Source organism: Momordica charantia (assembly GCF_013281855.1).
Source record: "Momordica charantia cultivar OHB3-1 chromosome 7 unlocalized genomic scaffold, Mcharantia_2.0 BLBB01000007.1, whole genome shotgun sequence".
Lineage (NCBI taxonomy): Eukaryota > Viridiplantae > Streptophyta > Magnoliopsida > Cucurbitales > Cucurbitaceae > Momordica > Momordica charantia.
The window spans coordinates 5,103,411-5,128,672 of record NW_028275165.1 but is presented as its reverse complement, the minus strand read 5'-3'; the positions used below and the strand labels follow the sequence as shown (position 1 = coordinate 5,128,672).

At 35.3% G+C, this 25,262-nt stretch overlaps 1 protein-coding gene across 1 annotated transcript in view; it reads right to left on the bottom strand.

Annotated features, from left to right (window-relative positions):
* Positions 1 to 208: 208 nt before the first annotated feature.
* The window catches only part of DL1B (DYNAMIN-like 1B), a 36,869-nt gene continuing 11,815 nt past the window's right edge, over positions 209 to 25,262 (bottom strand). Inside the window, exons 5-16 of the mRNA XM_022296372.2 lie at positions 19,383 to 19,433; positions 19,162 to 19,223; positions 18,923 to 19,013; positions 13,616 to 13,680; positions 4,650 to 4,844; positions 4,273 to 4,392; positions 3,610 to 3,680; positions 3,286 to 3,511; positions 2,039 to 2,089; positions 1,728 to 1,956; positions 1,331 to 1,470; positions 209 to 571 (exon numbers count right to left, since the gene is read on the bottom strand). Of these exons, the coding sequence (XP_022152064.1) occupies positions 443 to 571; positions 1,331 to 1,470; positions 1,728 to 1,956; positions 2,039 to 2,089; positions 3,286 to 3,511; positions 3,610 to 3,680; positions 4,273 to 4,392; positions 4,650 to 4,844; positions 13,616 to 13,680; positions 18,923 to 19,013; positions 19,162 to 19,223; positions 19,383 to 19,433 (1,430 nt within the window). The 3' untranslated portion in view covers positions 209 to 442. The remainder of the gene's footprint in view (positions 572 to 1,330; positions 1,471 to 1,727; positions 1,957 to 2,038; positions 2,090 to 3,285; positions 3,512 to 3,609; positions 3,681 to 4,272; positions 4,393 to 4,649; positions 4,845 to 13,615; positions 13,681 to 18,922; positions 19,014 to 19,161; positions 19,224 to 19,382; positions 19,434 to 25,262) is intronic.

Sequence of the window (25,262 nt, the reverse complement as noted above, 5' to 3'; positions counted from 1 at the left end):
TGTACAACAATACTAAACAAAGTCAAAGGTCTTATACAAAGATTATACAATGAAAATGCAAAGGAAAATCAAAAGCTTCATTCTTTGAACAAAATCAATGCAAGCAAATCCATTAATTGACAGAAAAATACAACTGGCACAAAGGCTTCTATGAACAAATGAATTCAATGACAAGTGCTTATAACAACTAAGAAAAATTTTAACTACATGAGGAAATTGAAAAATTATAGAAGTGTAATCTCAAGCTTGTCACAGATGAGACATAAATTGTTCTCTCTTTTGCCAACAAAATTGAAGGGATTCAGCTTGTACCAGCTTATCACCAAAACCAAATTTATCAAGTTCCGAGGTTTTGGAAGGCAAGGGAATTGAGATTTTTGCCTCAATGATTTTAATTATTAAGAAAAAGCATTCAAGTAATAGAGTTAGATTGAGTCTCTCTCTACTTAGCCCAAGCAACTGCATCAATCTCGGTTTGGGCACTTCTATACAACTCCAACCTTTTCGCGATTGAGGTTCGGCGTTGCATGATGGCGGGATCCTCGTCCAACATTTTTCCTAATTGTCTAGACTGTGCAAAAAAAAAAAAAAAGAAAAATTAGAAAGAACTGCAGTTCCCAGTTTTTGTACACCTATTTATATAGGTTATTTATTTATTATTATTATTTTTTTGAGAATCGAGTTTTTCATTGAGAAAAATGGAAAATATAAGGGAATACCAACGGAGGCCCACCTAATTAAAGAGTCTTCAATCCAAAAGAATAACTCCTATTTATATAGGTAAAATTCGATTGTAGACCTTTTGAACTTGAGTTTTAATTTTTTCCTCATCTTCCATAAGGATCCTTATATCATTATTCAGATTAAAGTTTACTAAATGCATCCCTACCATTATTGGAAATCAAGAAAAGTCTAAAATATTACCTACACTGCAATTAATAATTCTTTATGGTCACAAAAATCCGACAATAATTATTAATTGCACTCTAAAATAAGATTAGTTCCAACTCCTTTTTGACTTTCAATCGACATAATGCTGCTCAAAAAGCTTCATTAAATTCATGTTTCTCAACCAATTGGCTTGCTATACTCCAATGTCACTAAAACAAAATGTCACCTCATCGAGCTCATTAGCGACATCTACAAATATAGCTTGCAATGTTCAAACTTATGTTTCTCTCAATGTCTTATAAGCTTTAACCAAAGCGTAAAGGCAACAATGACGCTTTAATAAATGTAGAGTTTAAATTGAAAAGAATGTGCTAAAAGCATAGGGATACTGTTTATTTGCTATTTAATGTGGAGAGACACAAGATGAAGAGTTTCTTACCTCCTTTGTACCCAATTCTGCGAAGAAATGATCGAGCAAACTGCGTTTGGCCTCCCGAACTTGACAATATACTATTGATTTTGGAATTGAATTCCTCAGAGTCCCACAAACCATATTGACATAGGCCAACACCGTGGATCCTGCAAAGAAGGGGCAAGCCTTAATTGCCATAAAACAAACTACTTCAAGTGCTTACACTATTCACTTTTTTCAAAGTAAAGTCCTTGAGTTCATATCGACTCGAGAATTAGAGGTCACCAATAATTCATGTCTTGTGCTAAAAAGAATAGTATGCTAAACAGATGGTGCCTAAAACATTTGGCATTCATCTTAGTTTAGGATTGATGGGGTCTAGTCTATAGTGTACAGGTCATTTTAGTTCGGAATTTCTGCTTACCAACTCGCCGAAGATAAGAATCATTATATCTATCAAAAATTGAATGTGTTGGATTTCCACCCTTTTCAACATCTTGAGGAAGCTTGCGAAAAAATTCGACAGTTAAGTAACCACATTCCATATCCACTAGCTGTAAGGTGGCCCTCTTGCTTTCTTCCTTCATCCTCTCTAATGAGTCGATAGCTGCCTTTGAAACCTCCACTCTCAAAGTAGGATATTGCTTTAATTCCTAAATGAGAACAAAGGGAAATAAGGAAAATAAGTCGGTCTTCTATAATTAAAAGAGAGAGAGAGCATGGTTAACTACTCACCATAGTCTCACTGATTGACTTCTGAACTAACTCTTTGAGAAGAGAAAAAACCTGCAGTTATAAATATAGGTGTGGAAGAAAAATTAAGAAAAATCGAGTAGAAATTAAATAATTAAAAACCCTTCGACAAAACACGATAGCTAAGAAATTACTACGAATTAGAGACTGGAGGAATTTAAATAATGCCAATGGTTAAGTACTCGTATCATCATCACATTTCCAAAAACTTGTGAGGTCAGAATAAACTTGAGGTCTTTAAGTGCAAGAGTTGCATAACATCTCCAGCTATTTTTTCCACATAACAAAATAGTCAAACATGAGAAATTAACTAAACTGACACAGAACGGAGGGCAAAGTTAGGTTGATAAAAAAAATCTACCTATGTTGTTGAAACAGATAAATTGATGCTCAAAGACGTGGTTGCAGCAAATCAAAAACATGATATAGGGTGAATGACCTTGTTACAGAAGTAAAAAGGTGGCTTATGATATAACGTGAGGCTAAGTTACCAAATGAGGCGTATTTGCTTAAATAGAAAATGATACTATTGCAAGGAGGTATATAGAAAATAATATAATATGGTGACAGAAGAGAAAGCCAATAAATTATGAGAGAATTAAAAAAATGCACAGACTTGTCGCCACAATTTTATAAATTTCATCAAAACTATAATGATAAAAAAACTAATTCATTACATCTTGCAATAGTGAAAAGCAACCATGGAGACCTGTTAATAGGCTTGATCTGTTTGTTAGACAAGTAAAAGCTACAACCTAATTACCTCTATAAACTTCCTACTGAACTTTTGCCACCATCATTACAACGTGGGAGACAATAACTCCACCTCAAACAATACTCACATAAAATCCATACAATTTTCATTCCTAGAGCATTGAACTATTTCAATGCAATTCCTTCCATTCGTATAATGTATATAAGGATGGAAATTCCCGATCAACATTATTCTAGTTATTCAATAGGTTTTAGAGGTGCCTGCCATTCTCCTGTACGCATGAATTGAACTATTTCCCCTCTCAACTCCATTTCTCCTAATATACAATTGTCACTCAACTTCCAAAAAGCACACCTTAACAGAAATAACTAACAACTAGCCTCAACTAACTGCCACTAGTACAAGGTCATTCCGTTCTTCAGGCATAAGTAAACCACCCATCAACACCTTCTCCCTGCCAATAGATTCATCTTACCCCCATTTTAGTTATGATGAGCTAAGTAAAGAGGGTTACCGCATCCACAGCTGCCTCAGCAGGACCTCTAATGGTTACCAAGGAAGATTCAACAAGCCGGCGATACCCTTGCTCCGGTGCAATTAAATGAGGTTGGTATCCATCTGCTTCTGTTATTATCTTTCGAACATTTTCCATGGAAAGATGCTTGTCAAATTGCAGTCTCTTTAAAGCAGCTGGGAATTGATTGTCAAACACAGCATAGATTTTGTCTCCACCTGATCGTCTGGAGGATCAAATACAGTTAGAAAGGCAATCATCATGGATATAATTAAAACCACTTATAAATAACAGAATAAGCAATTGAGAATCACATATACATACACGCCATCTAGATGTTCTTTAAATATCTGATCAAAAGTGCGACAAATTTCCATGATCATATATAATTTTCCCTGCATTTGGAGGGATTGGAGGGATGCAACGTTACAAGTTCTTTCATACAACATAATATTTTTAAAAACAGCTTGTAATCCATACAGGAATGGAAAAAGAAAGAGGTTGAAAAAGATAAATCTACGAACTACACCGGTTTACTAAATATCCTATGATTCTTTACCACAAGTCTTTCTTTTTCATTCAGTTGTCTCCTCTCTCGTTTTTTTGGTTTCATTTTTGAATTAGCGAATTCTTAATGAAGTATATATTTTTTTTTTAAACAAGAAACAAACTTTTCATTAAAAATTTAAAAATATGAAAAGGAAGAAAAATGTATATTATTCAAGATAAAGTGATCATTCTTTCACACATGTTATAGATTCATTTAGATGTTCCATTATGTTTGTCTAAGAATTTTTTTTTTTTAATTTTATACATTTCCAAACTTGCATAGTCGTGTGAGAATCCCTTTCACAAACATTCAAGACGGTACAAGAAAAACTGCAAATCACATCTACCAGGCACTTGTTTCTGTTAGTCAGTTGCAGCAGAAAAAATGGCTTCAAAAGAATCAAAACTGAATAAAAAATAGACAATTTTAATTCTTACTCCGGTATCAGTAGCAATAGGTTTTCCAAGACGGCTCAATTCTGCCTCCAATTCTGCAATCGTTTTGTTGATAAGAGACTGAAGGCCTGGAATTCTAGACTTGATGACAGTTTCCAGATGCTGAATTATTATTATTTGTTTTTTTGGCACCCACATTTTTCAAATTAGTCAACCAAACAAGACTAGCAAACGTCAGAATAAGGAATAATTTACTGGCAGTTCAAAAGAGAAAAAATGGAACAGTTTTCCAAATCTTCTTTGTTCTTGAAAAAAGGTGAAACAAGTATTATAAGATGTTGTCATACATATAAAACATACAAAGAAGGCAAAATCGAATAATTCAAATGAAAATTCAAACCCAATGGAAAAATTTGTACCTTTGAAAGCATCTTCCCTAAATGTTCAGAACCCATCCTACTAGCCATGTGCTTGTACTCTGGACTAGTAGCAAAATATTCACGCTCTCTACGACGAGCTGCAATCATATCAACGCTTTTATTTATATCAGCTTGTGAACGATTAACAACACCAATCCAAGGAAACTGCAGTTTATACGATTTTCCTTCCAGGATCTGCAAAATAAAAGGCAAACGAAAAGGAAAAATGCATCAAACAAAACTTGAGCATTCAGATATCCTGAGTAAAAGGAAGATTTAATCACCCAAAAGTGACTTCTTCGTGCAACATGCTGCAACCATTTTCATTTGATATTCATACTCATCTGATTAAAAGTTTGAAGGGAAAAAAGCAAAGAAATAAACCATGCTCATCTGATTAGCCGCATCTACAAAGCCACTGTGCAAGTTAATTCATGATATAGGTTAAATTTAAGAGAATAAAAAATATTCTTCTATACTCAAATTGTGCAACTTAGGTCTTCTTATATAGGAGAAAGACCTACTTATATACGCATCAAACAAAACTTTAGCATTCAGATATCCTGAGTAAAAGGAAGATTTAATCACCCAAAAGTGACTTCTTCGTGCAACTTGCTGCAACCATTTTCATTTGATATTCATACTCATCTGATTAAAAGTTTGAAGGGAAAAAAGCAAAGAAATAAACCATGCTCATCTGATTAGCCGCATCTACAAAGCCACTGTGCAAGTTAATTCATGATATATGTTAAATTTAAGAGAATAAAAAATATTCTTCTATACTCAAATTGTGCAACTTAGGTCTTCTTATATAGGAGAAAGACCTACTACAACAAGAATAGGAAACCTACCCCATAAAGGAATAGGAGACCTTACTACTACAAGAAAAGAAATAAAAGGTATAAAGATTTAAAAAGACAACTAATAGATGTTTATATATTTTAACACTCCCCCTCAAGCTGGTTTAAAGATGTTTTCCATGGCCAGCTTGTTGATTAGTTTATCAAATTGCTTCTTTGGAAGTCCCTTGGTGAGTACATCAGCAACTTGCTTTGTTGTTGGAAGATAAGAAGTACATATTGTACCTGTATCAATCTTTTCTTTAATGAAATGTTTGTCAACTTCAATATGTTTTGTTCTGTAGAACTGGATTATGAGCTACAGATATGGCAGTCTTATTTTCACAATAAATTCGTATAGGTGTTGTCTGAGGAAACTTCAATTCTTCAAGTATCCTTTTTATCCATATACCTTCACAAATTCCATGGGCTAAAGCTCTAAACTCCGCTTCAGCACTACTCCTAGCCACCACATTTTGTTTTTTGCTTCGCCATGTAACTAGATTTCCTCCAATTAAAGAACAGTGACCGGATGTAGATCGCCTATCCGTAACACTTCCAGCCCAGTCTACATCAGTATACACTTCTACTTGAGAATGATTACTCTTTTTGAATAAAATACCTTTTCCAGGAGTTCCTTTTAAATATCTCAAGATTCTATAGGCAGCTTCAAAATGAATCGGTCCAGGTGCATGCATAAATTGTGTTAAATTATAGTTTATTTTATTTTAAAGGTTTCCTATTTTATTTAGGTTAGGGTTTTATTGTTCTAATAGGTAAGTATTTCTTTATCCTAATAGGCAAGAATTTCTTTTTAGTTTCTTCTTTGTGACTGTTATTTATATAGTCTTGTATCAATCATTTGGAGTAATCAAGAATGAATTATTTTCTTTTCTTATTATTAGAGATCTAGGTTTATTCTAAAATTTTTTTAACATAGTTTTTGTGCCCATTAGGGTTTTGTGCCCATTAGGGTTTTGATGCCCATTAAGTTTTTTGTCCATTAAGATTTGGTTCATTACTGCCGCCGCTCAACACACGACCACCGCTGGCCGCCGCTGACCACTGCCGCCCACCACCGCCGGCCACCGCCGCCGCCGCCGTTTGCTGATTCGTCAGCGCTGCTGATTTTCGAGTACTGTTCGTGGGTTTCGTCTCGCCGTCCTTCGTCACCGACAACGGTCACCGTCACCGCTGTTGTTCGTCGCCACCACCCTTGCCGCCGTCGTCCTTTGCTGTTACGTCCGGTCCACTTAACCCGATTCGTCCAGTTCGGTTCAGATAGTCTGGTTCAATTGGTTCGGTTCACTTGGTTCGGTCCAGCCAGTTCGGCTCCTTTAGGCTCGATTCAAATCGTTGTTGGACTGGTTCAGCGTTTTTTCAGTCCGGTTTAGTTCATTGTCGGATCTTTCGACAGGTTTCAGTTCGTTTCAGTCAGATTTGGTTCGGTTTGGAATATTTTGGTTCGATTCAACTGTTTTTGATTCGGTTCAGCCCTCTTTCGGTTCGGTACAGTACTGATTTTTCAGTTTTGGATCTCCATTTTTGAGTTGCAGTTTAGTCTTGGTACCAATGTCACAGTCGTCTAAAATTACAAAAAACTTGGACATAAATGAGATCAAACAATTAAGGAGCTTCTTAAAAACTTTGGATAATGCTCCTAGTCAAGGTACAAGTTCGGTAACTTTGACGAGTACAACTTCCCAGCCTAAACTTTGTACCTGGATTATTGATTCTAGTTCAACAGACCATATGACGAATAGTAGCTGTCATTTTATCTCTTATAGTATTTGTCCGAGCAATAAGAAAATTTCTACCGCAGATGGTACCTTGGTAACAGTAGCTCGTCAAGGAGACATCAAGATAAATTCAAACATTACTTTAAAGAATGTGCTTCATATACCATGTTTAACTGTTAATTTGATATCGGTAAAGAATTTGATCAAAGATTTAGGTTGCAGAGTAACTTTTTCTGATTCTTCTTGTATTTTACAGAACCAGGGTAAGGGGAAGATTATTGGACTTGCTAATGAAAAAGATGGACTTTATTATCTTAATGAACTTGTCGGTTAGACTAGTGTTCCAGTCTCCTTCACCTCACAAACTCATCATCCTTCAAGTAAGCTTTTGTTGAATCATTATAGACTAGGACATCCTTCATTTCGAACTCTTAAAATATTGTTTCCCGATCTATTCCAAAATCTTAATCCTGAGTCAATTCACTGTGAAGTTTGTGAAATCGCTAAACACAAGCGTGTACCCTTCCCTAGTAATAATAAACGAATATCAGTTCCCTTCTCTCTTATTCATACTGATGTGTGTGGTCCCTCAAATGTTCCAAATGTTTTCAAATTTCGTTGGTTTATTGTGTTCATTGATGACTGTACTCGAGTCTCATGGGTTTATCTTTTAAAACAAAAATCTGATGTTGGTTCTACCATTCAAACATTCTTTCATATGATAGAAAACCAATTCGGAATCAAACCCAAACGATTCCGTTCTGACAATGCTCGAGATTACTTCAATCAAAACTTAACATCCTTCTTTCAAAAACATGGAGTCATCCATGAGTCATCTTGTGTGGACACTCCTCAACAGAATGGAGTGGCCGAAAGAAAAATTGGTCACATCCTTTCTGTGACACGTGCCATTCTTTTTCAAAGAAATTTTCCTAAATCCTTCTGGGGGGAAGCTGTGTTAACATCCACTTATTTAATCAATCGGTTACCATCTGCTACTCTAGACCATAGAACTCCTATGAATATCCTATCAAAATATTATCCTGATTTTCGAACAACAAATAACTTGACTCCTCGAGTATTTGGTTGTGTAGCCTTTGTTCATGTTCACAGTCATCAGCGAGGTAAACTTGATCCACGAGCACTCAAGTGTATTTTTGTCGGATACTCGAACACTCAAAAGGGATATCAATGCTATCATCCTCCTTCAAAAAGGTTCTTCATCTCTACTGATGTTACCTTTTATGAAGACACCAGCTTCTTTACCTCACCTTATCTTCATAGGGAGGAACTATTATTGGAAGATAAGGATTTGCCCATTCCCAACCTCACATTTCCTATATCAAATCCTTTACCACCCTTAGACACCTTACTAGGACCATCTAACCCTTGTACTACTACACCATTACAGGTTTATTCAAGAAGGAACACTGAAAAAGATAAGCACGTCCAAGAGTCTGAACATATCCCTGTAACTGAAATTGACGAGAAAATAATCAATGATGAATTAGACATTATAGTATCTACTAATGATGAGTCAAACATTACAATATCTGCTAATGATGAGTCAGACCTGGATTTGACGATTGCTTTAAGAAAGGGAAAACGGACTTGTACTCAGTATCCATTGTCTCACTTTGTATCATATGACAAACTTTCAAGTCAGTACACAAGTTTTATGGTTAACCTTACTCAGATAAATATTCCAAAAACATATATGGAGGCAATACAACATGAAGAATGGAGGCAAGCAATGAATCTTGAAATGGAAGCTTTAGAAAAAAATAAAACATGGGAGTTGGTTACTATGCCTAAAGATAAGAAAACTGTAGGATGTCGATGGATATATACTGTAAAGTATAAAGCAGATGGAACACTCGAGAGGTACAAAACATGGTTGGTTGCTAAGGGATATACTCAAACATATGGAGTTGATTACCTTGAAACCTTTGCGCCTGTTGCCAAGATGAACACAGTACGAATACTTCTATCTCTTACTGTAAATCATAGATCGGACATGTTACAATATGATGTAAAAAATGCTTTTCTACATGGTGATCTTGAAGAAGAAATTTATATGGAGATTCCACCTGAATATCAGCAAGCAGGAAATAAAGTTTGTAAATTAAAAAAGGCGTTGTATGGATTAAAGCAATCTCCTAGGGCATGGTTTTGTAGATTTTCTCAAGTCATGAGGAAGATGGACTATAAACAAAGTCAAGGAGATCATACATTGTTTATAAAACATTATGCTACAGGGGGAGTAACAACATTGATTGTTTATGTGGACGATATTATCGTCACTGGCAATGATAATAATGAGCAAGAGAAACTGATAAAGTGTTTAATCCAAGAGTTTGAAGTTAAAGAATTAGGAAGACTGAAATATTTTCTTGGGATAGAAGTAGCCTATTCTAAACAAGGCATATTCTTATCACTGCAGAAATATGTGATTGACTTACTTTCTGAAACAGGAAAGCTTGGCAGCAGACCAATAGGAACGCCGATTGATCAAAACCATAGATTATGTGCATCTGAAGAGAGTCCTCCAGTAAATAAGGAAACTTACCAGAGGTTAGTTGGAAAATTAATATATCTTTCTCATACGAGACCAGATATTGCGTATGCTGTAGGAGTGGTAAGCCAATTTATGCATAGTCCAAAAGAAATTCATCTTCAAGCTGTGTACCGAATACTCCACTATTTAAAGAACTCCATTGGGTGAGGATTGTTGTTTAAGAAAGGCGAGAAACTCAATCTAGAAGTTTATACAGATGCAGATTATGCAGGATCGATAGACGATAGAAAATCCACTTCTGGCTATTGTACTTTCTTTGGTGGGAACTTAGTGACATGGAGAAGTAAAAAACAAAATGTAGTTGCAAGATCAAGTTCAGAAGCGGAATTTAGAGCAATGGCATTGGGCATCTGCGAATTACTGTGGATAAAAATTATTTTAGAAGATTTGAAGATTCCATGGGAAGGGCCTATGAAACTTTATTGTCATAACAAGTCTGCCATCAGTATTGCACATAATCCAGTTCAACATGACAGAACCAAGCATGTTGAAGTTGATAGACACTTCATAAAAGAGAAGTTAGATAGCGGCCTCATATGTACTCCATTTGTACCAACAAACAATCAAATAGCAGATATTCTTACAAAAGGATTGAACACCAACAACTTTGAGCATTTGGTTAACAAGCTGGGAATGGAAAATATTCATTCACCAGCTTGAGGGGAGTGTTAAATTATAGTTTATTTTATTTTAAAGGTTTCCTATTTTATTTAGGTTAGGGTTTTATTGTTCTAATAGGTAAGTATTTCTTTATCCTAATAGGCAAGAATTTCGTTTTAGTTTCTTCTTTGTGACTGTTATTTATATAATCTTGTATCAATCATTTGGAGTAATCAAGAAAGAATTATTTTCTTTTCTTATTATTAACAAATTGACTTACCATACTTACAGAAAAGGCAATATCAGGTCGTGTATGAGATAGATAGATCAATCTTCCCACAAGTCTTTGATATCTTTCTTTGTCTTTTACTTCTTTTGCATTAGCTACTTGTAATTTCAGGTTAGGTTCAATAGGAGTTTCTGCAATCCTGCAACCAAGTAGGCCTGTTTCTCCAAGTAAGTCAAGAACATATTTTCTTTGATTAACGAAGATACCTTTCTTTGATCTTGCGAATTCCATCCCTAGGAAATATTTCAATGTTCCTAAGTCCTTGATTTGAAACTCACTTGCAAGATTTTTCTTAAGATCAGTTAGTCCTGCTTCATCATCACTAGTGAGAATAATATCATCTACATAGACAATTAAAATTGAGATTTTATTATTATAGTGTTTATAAAATATAGTATGGTCAGCTTGACTCTGAAGAAATCCATAGCTAAATACGACTTTTCCAAACCGCTCGAACCAAGTTCTCAGAGATTGTTTGAGGCCATAAAGAGATTTTTTCAATTTGCAAAATTTATTAAATCCGAGCTCCTTTTCAAAACCTGGCGGTAAGTTCATAAAAACCTCTTCTTCGAGATCACCATTAAGGAATGCATTTTTCACGTCAAGTTGATAAAGAGGCTAATCTGAATTAACTGCAAGAGACAAAAGAATTCTGATAGAATTAATTGTGGCAACAGGAGCAAATGTTTCTTGATAATCAATCCCATAGGTTTGAGTGAAGCCTTTAGCTACCAATCTAGCCTTGTATCTATCAATACTCCCGAGTCCCATCTACATTACATTTTATGGTAAACACCCATTTACAACCCACTGGTTTCTTATCTTTTGGAAGCTCCACTATCTCCCAAGTATTATTATGCTTTAGAGCATTCATCTCTTCTACAACTGCTAGTCTCTAATTTGGATCTCCTAAAGCATCATGTATATTCCTTGGAACAAACAAATCAGTTATCCTAGATGTGAAAGCCCTATGACTATTTCATAACTTTTGGTATGAGATGTAGTTAGCAATAGGGTATTTAGTACACCTTCAAACACCTTTTCTAATTGCTATTGGAACATCAAGGTTAGAGACAACAGGTGTAATAGTTGAAGAAGTAGGAATAGAATAGGTTACCAGTATTTTCAATTCCATTTCTTGGAGTCTCAGATTGGCTCTGTGAAGGATTAACTATTTGGTCTTCATTTATTTGATTGAATTTTCTTCTAGAATAAAATTTAAACTAAAAAACTTGATGAGTAGAATCATCCCGTAGTATTTCTTCCCCTGAATGAGAAGTTTCTACACTAGGTATCAAAGGACTAGTAGAATTGGGAGAAATAGTACTAGAAAGAGGAATCGAAATGCCCCAAAAATTATCTTCCACATTTGATTTCTCCCCCTAAAGAGAATTTTGGGTAAAATAGGGTTGTTTTTCTAAAAAAGACATATCCATACTTATAAAAAATTTCTTCGTCTGAGGATCAAAACATTTATAACCCTTTTGACTTGAAGAATAACCCAAAAATATACATTTAATAGCTCTAAAATCAAGTTTCGACCGAGATTGACCAGTTATGTGAACATATGAGGTGCACCCAAAAACCTTGAGAGGTAGGTCATAATAAATATGAGACGTCGGAAAAACATATTTAAAGCACTCAATGGGAGTTTTGAAATTTAACACTTTACTAGGCATCCTATTTATTAGGTAGGTAGCGGTAAGAATGGCTTCCCCCATAAATATTTCGGAACATGCATGGAAAACATTATAGCACGAGCTACTTCAAGTAAATGTCTATTTTTTCTTTCAGCAATCTCATTTTGTTGAGGAGTATCCCGACAAGTGGATTGATGAACAATACCTTTTTCTTTCAAAAAAACACCAAAAATTTCATTGAAATACTCAGTATCATTATCAGAGTGTAAAATGCAAATTTTGGTTTGAAATTGGGTTTCAATCATATTATAAAAGTGTTTAAAAATATCGTTCACCTCAGATTTTTTGGTCATTAAATAAACCCAAGATAGACGAGAATGATCGTCAATAAAGGTAACAAACCATCTTTTTCCACTATGAGTACTAATTCTAGAGGGACCCCAAACATCACTATGAATTAAATAAAACGGTTTGGAAGTTTTGTAAGGTTTTGGGAAATATGTGGAACGGTGATCTTTTGCTAGAATGCAACTTTCACAATCAAAAGAGAAACAATCAATTCCCTTAAATAAATTTGGAAATAAATGTTTAAGATAAGAAAAACTGGATGTCCTAGTCTGAGATGTCAAAGCATAATTTGTTCTTTAATCGAAAGGGAACTAATACTACTAAGACCCTGAGTTATTTTATTACTAAAAGAACCTTCATCAAAGTAGTAAAGATCATCAAGCATCCTTGCAGATCCAATTATCTTTCCCGAGTCCTGATTCTGAAAAATACAATGAGATTTTTTTCTTTTTTTTTTTTTTTGGGTTCTCACTCCTTGGAGTTTGTTTCTTTTAAACATTTTTTTCTTTTCATTTTATGAATAAGAAGTTCGTATCTGGTTAAAAAAAAAACAAATAAATAAATACTAGAAATTCCAATACTACAAAAGGATATTTGCAGATCTCTGAGAGTTCCTTCAGTAATGAGATTACTTTTTTTTTATCAGAAACCTGATATTTACATGCTGAAAATCATAACCCAGCCACTAGAAATCCAATATGAATAATCTATGACACTATTACAATCTTCTTTAACGCATAATTATACAAATATTGATGAGGAGAATCCAAAAACTATAAGACAATGAATCATACACTTTACACACATTTATTCTGTATCACAAGAAAAAGAGAGAGAAAAAAAAATGAAAAAAAACTTCCATGCATCTAAAATACAGTATTGTGAGAAGTAATAGAAAAGCTGGCATTAAAATTTTCACGCCATTACACTTACATCAACTGCATTAGTTCCTTGGTCCATAAGATCGATTTTTGTCAGAACTCCAAATGTCCTCTCACCTGAAATTTAGTGATTTCATGAACGTAATATAAAAGGGGATGCTGTAGTTGGCTACAAAACAAAATAGTTTTCAAGCCAAATGCAAGTAGCTTCCATGGAATTATAATGAAATATAAATATTAATTTAAGGCTTCCTGATGTCCAAGATAATGTATATCCATTAGCTGTTTCAGTATAAGTCAGTTTTAAGTTTTAACTATATTTTATCTGGTAGAACCTCAATGCTTCCTTTGGTTTAAGAAACAAATATATGTATTTCTACTTTGTTTTGTTTAAAACAATAATTATACTGATGAGAGGAAGCTGCCAAGAATAAGTTACAAGAAAATTAGACCATCTGGAGTAGAAAGAACCAAATGTAAGCTCAAAAATCTAAATGTTTTACATTCTATGTATAGAACTGATTCTCCAAATTTATGATTTTGTAACTCATAATATTGGGAGTTGAAGTCCTCATGTCTTTGTAACCCGATATGTAGTAGGTGTAAGAAGAGGTTTTAAGACCTTTTTAAGGATACAAAGAGGCCTTCCAGTAGGAGGAAATCCTAAGAGTATTGACTTTTGGCGACCAGTTTTGGAAAACAATTCATAAGAAATTGGATAGATGGAAATGTTTCCATCTATCGAGAGGTGGCAGATTAACACTTTGTACTTCAATTTTGGCCAACCTTCCTTCCTACTATTTGTCTCTTTTTCATATATTTGTTTCTTAAACCCAAGAAAGCATTGAGGTTCTACCAGATAAAATGTAGTTGAAACTTAAAACTGACTTATACTGATGAGAGGAAGCTGCCAAGAATAAGTTACAAGAAAATTAGACCATCTGGGGTAGAAAGAACCAAATGTAAGCTCAAAAATCAAAATGTTTTACATTCTGTGTATAGAACTGATTCTCCAAATTTATGATTTTGTAACGCATGATATTGGGAGTTGAAGTCCTCATGTCTTTGTAACCCATGTAGTAGGTGTAAGAAGAGATTTTAAGACCTTTTTAAGGATACAAAGACGCCTTCCATGAGGAGGAAATCCTGAGAGTACTAACTTTTGGCTACCAGTTTTGGAAAAAATTCATAAGAAATTGGATAGATGGAAACGTTTCCATCTATCGAGAGATGGCAGATTAACAATTTGTAATCAGTTTTGGCCAACCTTCCTTCCTACTATATGTCTCTTCTTCAGATGCGCAGTTTGCAAACAGATTGAAAAAGAAATACGGAAGTTTTTCTGGAAAGATAATTACACCGGTAAAATGAGGCATTTGGTTAATTGGAAGATCACATCACTACCATTGGAGGATGTGGGGTTAGGAGTTGGTGGACTTTTAAAGAAAAATCAAACTCTTTTGGCCAAATGGGGCTGACGGTTTGGAAATGAATCTTCCTCTTTATGGAGACAAGTGGTGGAAAGTTTGTATGGTTCCGAGCCATTAAATTGGTTTTCTACCATCAAACTCGAATATTTGCAGCCGCTGACCTTGGAGTGGTATTTCTAGACATTGGAATTCAGTCAACTCTTTGGTACATTTTAAAGTAGGAAATGGTCGAAGTGTATCATTCTGGCATTCTACTTGGGTTAGTGAAGAGCCTTTGAAGTCTGCTTATCCTATCAATCTTGATGGTGTGGTATCAAGCTTTTGGGATTCAAATACTAGTTCATGGAATTTAGTGTTGCGAAGAGCATTGAAAGAGGAAGAAGTGGAGGAATTTTCTACATTATTATCAGCTCTAAATCTGCTCTGCTGTGCATTTCAGATACAATAGATAGCAGATTTTGGAGTCTTGAACCTTCTGGTTTGTTTACAGTTACTTCACTAAGAAGATTTGGTTCAAATGCATCGATGCCCAAGGAATTCTTTGCTGCTTTATGGAAAACCAAGAGCCCAAGAAGGGTTAATGTGTTTTGTTGGATTCTTTCTCAAGGAAAGTTGAATACGGCAGATATTATTCAGAAGAAATCTCCTTCTGCTGCCCTACTTCCCTCTTTTTGTTGCCTCTGTACAAAGAGTAGGGAGGATCATGACCATCTATTTTTTCATTGCTTTTATGCCTCTAAGTGTTGGAATCTGTTATTTCATCAATTCAATGTGGATTGGTGTTTTGATCTCAAGGCCGTGGACAATGTTTATCAGCTTTTACATGGTTAAATGTTTCCTCTTCAGTTCGATTTTTATGGTTAAATGTTGTCAAAGCCTTATTATCGGAATTGTGGTTTGTACGACCTGTGAGGAAAAGAAGCGACACAAAGGATATGGAAATCAGATTTACCAGTATAACATTGGGCTCAACATATATTAAATAGAGCTGGAGAGGTACAGATGTTGCACTCCTATTGGAGGCTAGATAACAGAAAAGTAAATCACATAAGAATAATAACACTGTTATCAAAACGACTTTGTATAAGCTTTAGGCTATCATGGTCCGAGAGGAATTCAAGATTATTTGAAGAGAAACGAAGACTTTACGATGAAAGCTTCTTTTCAGCTAAGTTTAAAGCTTTTCTTTGGTGTTCTCTTGTCGACTCTTTTACGCATCACTCTCCTTCTATGATTTATGCTAATTGGGGAGCTTTTATTAATTATGTGTAATTTTGTTATTTACATTTTTCATTTTTCTTTTTACACTCTTCGGGAGTTTGTATCCTTGAACACTTGTATTATCTTTTCATTATTTCAATGAGAAGTTGTATCTTTGTTTAAAAAAAAGATACAAAGATTCATTCTCTTGTCTTTATTTTTCTTTTCTTTTTCTTTTCTTTTTCTTTTTTTTTATTATTTTATGGTTATTTTACCTCTAGTTTATAATATATTTTGATAATGTATCCTTGCATGTCCTGTACCTGTCCTGACTACTTGTGTCTGTATTGTATGATGTAAGCAATGTGCTCCTTATGTTCTAGCTAAGGATCTTAAAAAAAATTACCCATCCATCACATTATCTCTTATGCAAGCAGCCTAAAGGAGGAGACAAATTTTGGATGCAATCTTGGTTGCCAATGAAGTGGTTGAGAGAACAGGAGAAGAAAGATGCAACATTGTAAATATTGACTTTTATGATATGGTGGATTGAGATACTCAAGATAATGAAGGACATGGTGGATTGCAACTTCCTCCTTGAAATCCTTCACAAGAAAGGCTTTTGGAGAAAATTGATATCTTGAATAAAAGGCTGCATTTTCTATATTTCGTTCTCCATTCTGATCAATGGAAGATCGAGAGGAAAGTCTAAAGCTCAAAGACGTTTGAGGCAAGGCGATGCTTTGGCCCCTTTTTTATTTGTGTTAGTGGCTGATGTGCCAAGCAGGATGCTGGAAAAAGGAGCTAATTAAGGCTGCTTGGAAGGTTTTAAAGTGGGAACCAATGGGCTGCAAGTGAGCCGTCTCCAATTTGTGGAATACACCTTGATCTTCTCAGCAGACAATGGGGAGTTGCTATCCAACTGAAAGGATATGGTGTGCTGTTTTGAAATGATTTCAGGCTTGAAGGTCAATTTGGCTAAGTCTCTGGTAGTTGGTTTGAACGTCAAAGAAGAGGAAGGTGTTGTCTATAACATATTTGTTGGGCTGGGGAGGTAGGATCTTGGCCTTTTATATTTGGGTATGCCTTTGGGAGGAAAAGACAGCAAGCTGGCTTTCTGGGATCCCATTGAGGAGAGAGTGGCAAGGAAACTAGCAAGGTGGGAAGCTAATCTCCTTTGCAGAGGCGGTACATTAACGATAGCTACCTCATTCCTCTCAAGCATTTTCCCTATTTCCTCTCTATTTTCAAGTGTTCTTTGGGTGGGGTTTCTTCTATCCCAGCCCTTAGGCTGTTCCCTTTTTGAGTTGTTTTAATACAAGGTTTCTTATCCAAAAAAAAAAAATAAAATTATTCAACAAGTTCACCCAGCAACAAGTTCAACACATATCTTCCTTTTTTACCCGTTCGTGGCAGATTGTTGGGTGAACTTGTTGAATAATTTCTTTTTTTTTTTTCAGATAAGAAACCTTGTATTAAAACAACTCAAAAGGGAACAGCTAAGGGCTGGGGTAGAGGAAACCCCATCCAAAGAAGCTATACAAAAGCTTTCCAATTCTGTAACAACGTGGAAAGATTGTAATTACAAAAAAATTGGCTATAGCTAAGGCACCGTCATGAAGTAGTGTGCTATACACTTCTACAAAAATAATCAAAAGTGGAACTCTTATCTTCAAAAATACGACGATTTCGTTCTCTCCATAAATGCCAAAGAAGAGCCCTTGTAGCACAATTCCAGATTACCCTAGCTTTTTTGGGCAGAAACCTACCTGTGAGTAATTCAGGGAACCACTCGTCAATCTGCTGAGGAAAGCAGAGGGAAATGCCAAATGATTCTAGAATAAAAGACCAACATCTTGCGGCAAAGGGGCAGTGAATGAAAAGGTGGTCAATAGTCTCATTGCTTCTAAGGCATAGACTGCAAGCCAAGGGGGAAATGCCCAGCTTTTGCATTTCTTTTGGATCATCTCATGAGTGTTTAAGCTTCTATATGCCACTGACCAAAGAAAAACCTTAATTTTCTTTGGGATTTTGAACTTCCAAATGGAGTTGATGAGGGGAACCTACAACAGGGGTGTGCATTCTGCCAATTTCAAAAAGGCAGATCTAGTGGTGAATAGTCTCTCAGTTGGGTGCTCCCTAACAAGGCTTCAGATGCGTTTTTGCAACTCATTCTTGGGATGAACTTGAAAGGTCAAGCAAACATCCTCTGGTCCAATGCAGTGTCAGGTTTGCTGCGGAGAATACGGCAGGAAAGAAATTGAAGGATATTCAGCAACAGTAACTCAGATAGAAGCACCTTTCGGGATTTTGTTAAAATTTTTGTCTTGTCTTGGTCTTCTATTACTAAACTGTTTTCTAATTATGGAGTGGCTCAAACCTTTGTCAACTGGGAGCCTTTTTTGTAACATTTTGGTGAGTGGGGATATCTCATCTCTCCTTTATTAATCTTAGAACTCAAGGAAACAGATGTACAACCTATAGAACAGATCATGTTCAAGTAAGATCGTATCTCTCCTTTATTAATCTCTCTTTCATAATGAGAGTTCCGTACTTATTCCAAAAAAAACAAATGTACTAATAAATGAAAACTCTAATTTCTAAAACTAATCCAAGTCAAATAAAAAAAAAAAAAAAACATCAGGTTTTGGCTCAAGTCACCTACCTGGTGGAAACATAGCCACATATTTCATTTTACATAGTCTAGGAGAATCTTCGTTCCATCTTACCTTTAGGATCTACTTCACGAGAGATTTTAATTGCATCAGATGTTGCAAGATCCTGGTTGGCTGGAGAAATGGCCAGAATGATGCAATTAGGCTGTAACAATAGTTATATGCTACACTGTAAGTTGATTTTGAACCATCACAAACCACCTCTATTTTCAAACGAGTAATTGAAAAACAAAAACAAAAAACTTTTCAGGAAAAATTTTAAGGAGCACTATATTATATACTCTGACAATTACCTTTTCAATAAAGGATCGGACCATGTTCTCGATATCTTGAACAATGCTTTCAGACTGGCCGTCTACATATCAAAGTGAATGTATATTCTCAGTCATATGTGAATTCATGTGCAGTTTGCTTATTCAGTCATCAATCATGAATAACTCATAAGAAGATTCAAATCAAAAGAAGTAAAGAACTCAAATTACTTGTAAGAAAAAGTTGAGGAAGCCTAACTTACCAACAGCTACTTTTGTCAGCCCAGGAAGATCAATTAGTGTCAGGTTAACAACTGCAATTAAAGCTTCGTAAGAGAAAACTAGAAAACAAAGTTTCAAAAAAGCCATACAGTTGAAAGAAGAAACTTTCACAATATATTTACACCCTATTGAATACAAACCAGAAAAAAGCAGTAATAATAATAAATAATAATAATAAAAAAAGACCACGTCCATGTTATACTGAAATCAATAATTATGACAAGAACATGAAAGGAATATGCTGTCAGCGTTTTAGCGTTCATGTGAAATAGAAAAGTAAAAAGTAAATATGTAACTGTAAAAAGTTAAAACAAGTACAGAACTGGTGAAAAGTAATACAAAACAGAATGCCTGAGTGTCTAAAAGCTCTATGGGTATTATATGTTTTTTCTTGAGAAAATTGTATTTTGATTCTTGAGGTTTCAGTTAAGCCCCTGATTTTCAAAAAGTTATGGTTTGATCTTTGATGTTTCAATTAGGTTTAACTAAGAGATCCCTGCAGAACATTTCTACTAGTTACAGTAACAGAAAGCTTATTAGACATTTTCATTAATTTAATATATTTCCTTATATTTTTTCTTTTACTACATGACAAAAATTATGAATTAAACAAAATGTAGATCCCAAAAAAGCATAAAACAACAGAATTCAAAAAAATTAAAATTGAACCACGCAAAGGAATAGAATAAAACAATTATTTTTTCTTTACTTTTCTACTTTCCACCGTCACCCCATCTACCTTCCATACCAATTAGGGCTATTCCTAGGGGTGAAACATTGTTGAGACCAAAGAAGGCCATGGCCCCCTTTTTCTTATTTTCAATATGCATATACGTGCATACATATTGAATAGGAGTTTGTATTCTGGAACCTTTCTCCTTTTCATGTATCAATGAAAAGTTGTTTCTTATTCAAAAAAAAAATATATCCATATACATGCAGACATATTGAATAGGCGTCCTAATTGAAATACATAGATGCATATATGTATATATATAAAAATACACATACATAAATATTTGTGTGTTTATGCATCTAGTTGGCACAAATCTACAATCTCATTCAAAACTCCAAAATAGGCGAAACTAGGAATAATGGTATGGTACAGTGATTTTGCGGAATTTGTGGTTGGAAAGGAATAAACGAACTTTTGAAGAATTGAAATACATAGATGCATATATACATATAAATACACATACATAATATTTGTGTGTTTATGCATCTAGTTGGCACAAATCTGCAATCTCATTCAAAACTCCAAAATGAGAGAAAGGCGAAACTAGGAATAATGGTATGGTGCAGCGATTTTGCAGAATTTGTGGTTGGAAAGGATAGACAAACTTTTGAAGACACCTTTTCAGATTTCCTTTTTTGTGGAGTAATGAACAGCGTACTACTTCTAGGTGGTGCTACAGTTTCAGCAAATTCTTAGGCTCTATCCTTCAAAATTGGAGGGCCTTCATATATTAGCTTCTCTGGGGAAGGGTTTTCTCTACCCCTTGCCCTTACCCTTAGGCTGTTCTTTTTGTAATTAATTTGTATCATTCTGTTTCTTAAATAAAAAAAAAAAAAAAAAAAAGGTATGGTGTCAACCAAAGATAAGAGTACAAGTATATTATTTGAGCTCAAGGATACTCGAAAGTGTCTAAAGCACATGCCTAAACACCTTAACCAAACAAGATAAGACTACCTATGCTGGGATGCTACAAACATGGAGCAGATGCCCTCAATTTACTCCAAATACCACATGGACCGAGGAGGTTGACCTTGTCATGTTTGTTGATTGTTTGATTGCAAGGCTTCATCCTAGACCCAACCAAACCCTCTTGAATAGGAGGCAAAATGGTTGGCTTAGGAACAAAGTATGTCCCATGGAATCAGCATGGTTTGTTCATTGTCTTTGCATTGAGGTCTGCCATATTGTCTTTGCAACGGTTCAAATGGACGAGTAGCTTATTGATAGCACACTTTGCGAGCTACATTTCATGAGATTTATATTGAAATTATTTATTAGTTTTTGTTTCTTCATGACAAATTTAAGCCCATAAGATATATTTTGCAGGAATAAAGTATCAGGAGGAAACGAGACATATTTGGATCAAAATGAGAGAAAAATCGGAATCAAAGTAACCAAGATGGAATAACAACAAGATTTGAAGCCAAAAGCCCGAGGAGATAGGGTCATAGCGCTAGCCTAGAGCGTCGCGGTGCTCCGAAGTTTAAATTTCGCGTTTCGTGAATAGTGTAGCGTCATGGCGCTGCCGTGACGATTTTTTATAAAAATAGGGTTTTGCAACCGCCGAGACGGGGGAGTTTGGGAGAGGTTTTTTGGCAGTTTACTTTTTGGCCAATTTGGAGGGTAAGGAGACCATTGGAGAGCTTAGAAAAGTGATTTTCAAGGCTCAGGATCGTGAAGGTCGCTTCGGGGACAGACAATTGACACGCCGAACATAGTTTCTTCTCCTTTCCCTTGATTTTTGTAGTTTTGTTATTGTAGAGACTAAGGTTGGAGAGAATCCAATGTGATGTATTCTCATTATTAAAGTCTATATATATAGACAAATATACAAAGTTAACCTAATCCTATAAGGAGAAGGTAAATGACAAATTAATATTAATACAAGCATATAAAATATACTAATATATACTCTAACACTCCCCCTCAAGTTGGTGCATATATGTTAATCATGCCCAACTTGTTAGACAAACAATCTATTCGTGCTCCATTCAATGTTTTAGTAAAGATATCTCCTAGCTGCTCTCCAGTCTTCACATACCCTGTAGCCACCAATCCTTGCTGTATTTTCTCACGTACATGATGACAATCAACTTCAATGTGTTTGGTTCGTTCATGAAATACTGGATTAGATGCAATATGAAGAGCTGTTTGATTATCACACCAAAGTTTCATTGGAGTGGTGATGTCAAATCTCAATTCAGTCAGAAGCTGATGTATCCATACTAATTCACACACCGACTGTGCCATAGCTCTATATTCTGATTCAGCACTCGAACGCGACACCACGTTTTGTTTCTTACTTTTCCAAGAAACTAAATTACCTCCGACAAATACACAATATCTTGAGGTTGATCTTCTATCTTCCTTAGAACCTGCCCAATCAGCATCTGAAAAATATTCAATATTAAGATGACCATGATCTTTATAAAACAAATCACGTCCAGGAGCACCTTTCAAATAACATAGAATATGTTCCAATGCGATCCAATGGTCAGTTGTAGGAGAACTCATAAACTGACTCATAATACTGACTGGATAAGCTATTTCTGACCTCGTAACCGTAAGATAATTCAGTTTCCCTACTAATCTCCTATACTTCTCAAGATCTTTCAACAACTCCCCTTCCTTTGTAAGTTGTAAATTAGGTATCATTGGGGTACTACGCGGCTTAGCAGCTAACTTTACTGTTTCAGTTAACAGGTCAAGTATATATTTCCTCTGTGATAAGAGAATCCCCTACTTGCTCCGTATTACCTCAATTCCTAAGAAATATTTCAGCACTCCCAAATCTTTCGTATGAAATTGACTATGAAGGAAAGTTTTGAGTGATAGGATGCCTGATGAATCATTACCAGTAATCACAATATCATCAACATATACAACCAGTAAGATAACACCAAACTCAGTTTGTTTATAGAAGACCGAATGTTCCGACTTACTCTTCTTCATTCCAAAGTTCTCAACCACCTGACTGAATTTTCCAAACCATGCTCATGGACTTTGTTTCAACCCATATAAGGATTTATGAAGACGACATACCTTTCCATTCTCCCCCTGAGCAACAAAACCTGGTGGTTGCTCCATATACACTTCCTCTTGAAGATCAGCATGGAGGAAGGCATTTTTAATATCAAGCTGATGTAACGGCCAATGGTGAATAGATGCCAAGGAAATGAATAACCTAACAGAAGTCAATTTAGCAACAAGAGAAAAAGTATCACTATAATCAATTCCATAAGTCTGCGCATATCCTTTAGCAACAAGGCGAGCTTTCAAACGGGCAATGGATCCATCAGGATGAACTTTAACAGCAAACACCCATTTACAACCGATAGGTTTTTTCTCCTGCAGGAAAAGACACTAAATCCCAAGTACCATTGTCATCTAAGGCAGTCATTTCCTCCAACATAGCAGCCCGCCAACCAGGATGAGACAAAGCTTTATGAACAGTTTTAGGAACAGACACAGACTCAAAGGATGCAAGAAACGAACAAGTAGGTGAGGACAAATGGTTATATGAGACAAAAGAAGAAACAGGATAAGTATATTTACGCTTACCTTTTCTAAGAGCAATTGGAAGGTCATCACTTGTTCCTGGATCCTCGGATGAAGAAGTTGCTGGTATAGGGCATGAGTCCGTAGGAGGTTGCTGACGAGAATAAACTTGAGGAATGGTGGGAAGAGAAGGATCGGGCACATAGGAAGATGTATTGCTAGGAAGCTCTTCAATGGAAGTGTATATAGAGCAACCACCAAGTTTTGTTGCTCAGGGGGAGAATGGAAAGGTATGTTTTCTTCGTAAATCCTTATATGGGTTGAAACAAAGTCCAGAAATTAGCAAATAAGTTAGGGTTACCTGACATATGATTTGTCGCACCAGAGTCAATGACCCATTTTGATGTGGAGGAAATAAGACATTTACTGGTGTTACCTGATTCAGCGATGGCGGTAATCAGATTAGAGGACGCTGCCGTCAATGACTCTTGATACTATTGGAACTTAGCAAATTATTCCGCAGGAATTGTAACTAACTTGCCAGCATTATCACGAGTAGATGCAACATGGGCAGACTGTGTTTTCTGACCTTTATTCAATAGCTTTCTACATTCTCGTTTTATATGACCAAGCTTATGGCAATAATTGCAAAAATAATATCTCCTGAATTTGATTTTGGAGCACTAGAACGTTGAGCGTTCGAAGTCGTGGAATTCCCTTGGTAGGTATTACCTCTGTTTGCATTTGTACTACGTCCAACCAAAGCACTATTAAACTGAGATGACAAGACGGGTTGTGACTTCTCAACTCAAAGTACTCGAGTGTATGCCTCCTCTAAAGCTGGAATTTCTGAACCAGAGAGTAATTGGTCTTTGGCCACATCAAATCTAGGTGGAAGACCAAGAAGAAAACTGATAACTGCTAGTTGTTCGCGTTGGGCAAGCCGAACTTTTGCATCATTACTATCTGGGAGTAATGCATTAAACTCTGCATAAATTCGTTTGTGTTCTATAAAGTACTTTGTAAGAGATTGGTCACCAAACTTAGGTTGGTAGAAGCGCTTGCAGATTTCAAATATTCGACTAACATTTCCTTTTCCAGAATAAAGGAATTCTAAATATTTAAGCTGATACCAACTGTAACAACCCGTATTTTCTAATACGGTCATTTTGACATAATGTGGAAACGTAACTTTCAAGAAACCTTAAGAACTAAAATTATTCAGCGGAAGCAATTTCTTTACAGAATTTTTCTAAACTAACTTAACTAAATAGGAAGATGACTTTCAAACTCCATACCAGTACGCTAAACTTCACCTTCTACTAGAACGATCACTCAATCCTTCATCTGAAAAACATTTAAGAAAACAAAGATGAGTACAAAAATACTCAATAAGCAATTTCCATATCGAATTTTGAAATTCATTTTCCTTTCAAAACGTTCGTAAACAAAAATACGAACAGATCAAAACTTTTAAAGTCCTTTAAGATATTTAATACAATTTTCAAAACTTTCAAAACAAACTAGATTTTCAGAAACAAAAGTCTTCAAATAAGATAAAATTTCTAGTCAATCAAAACAAACTTTCATTCTTTCAAAACAAACTTCCATTCATTCAAAACAAACT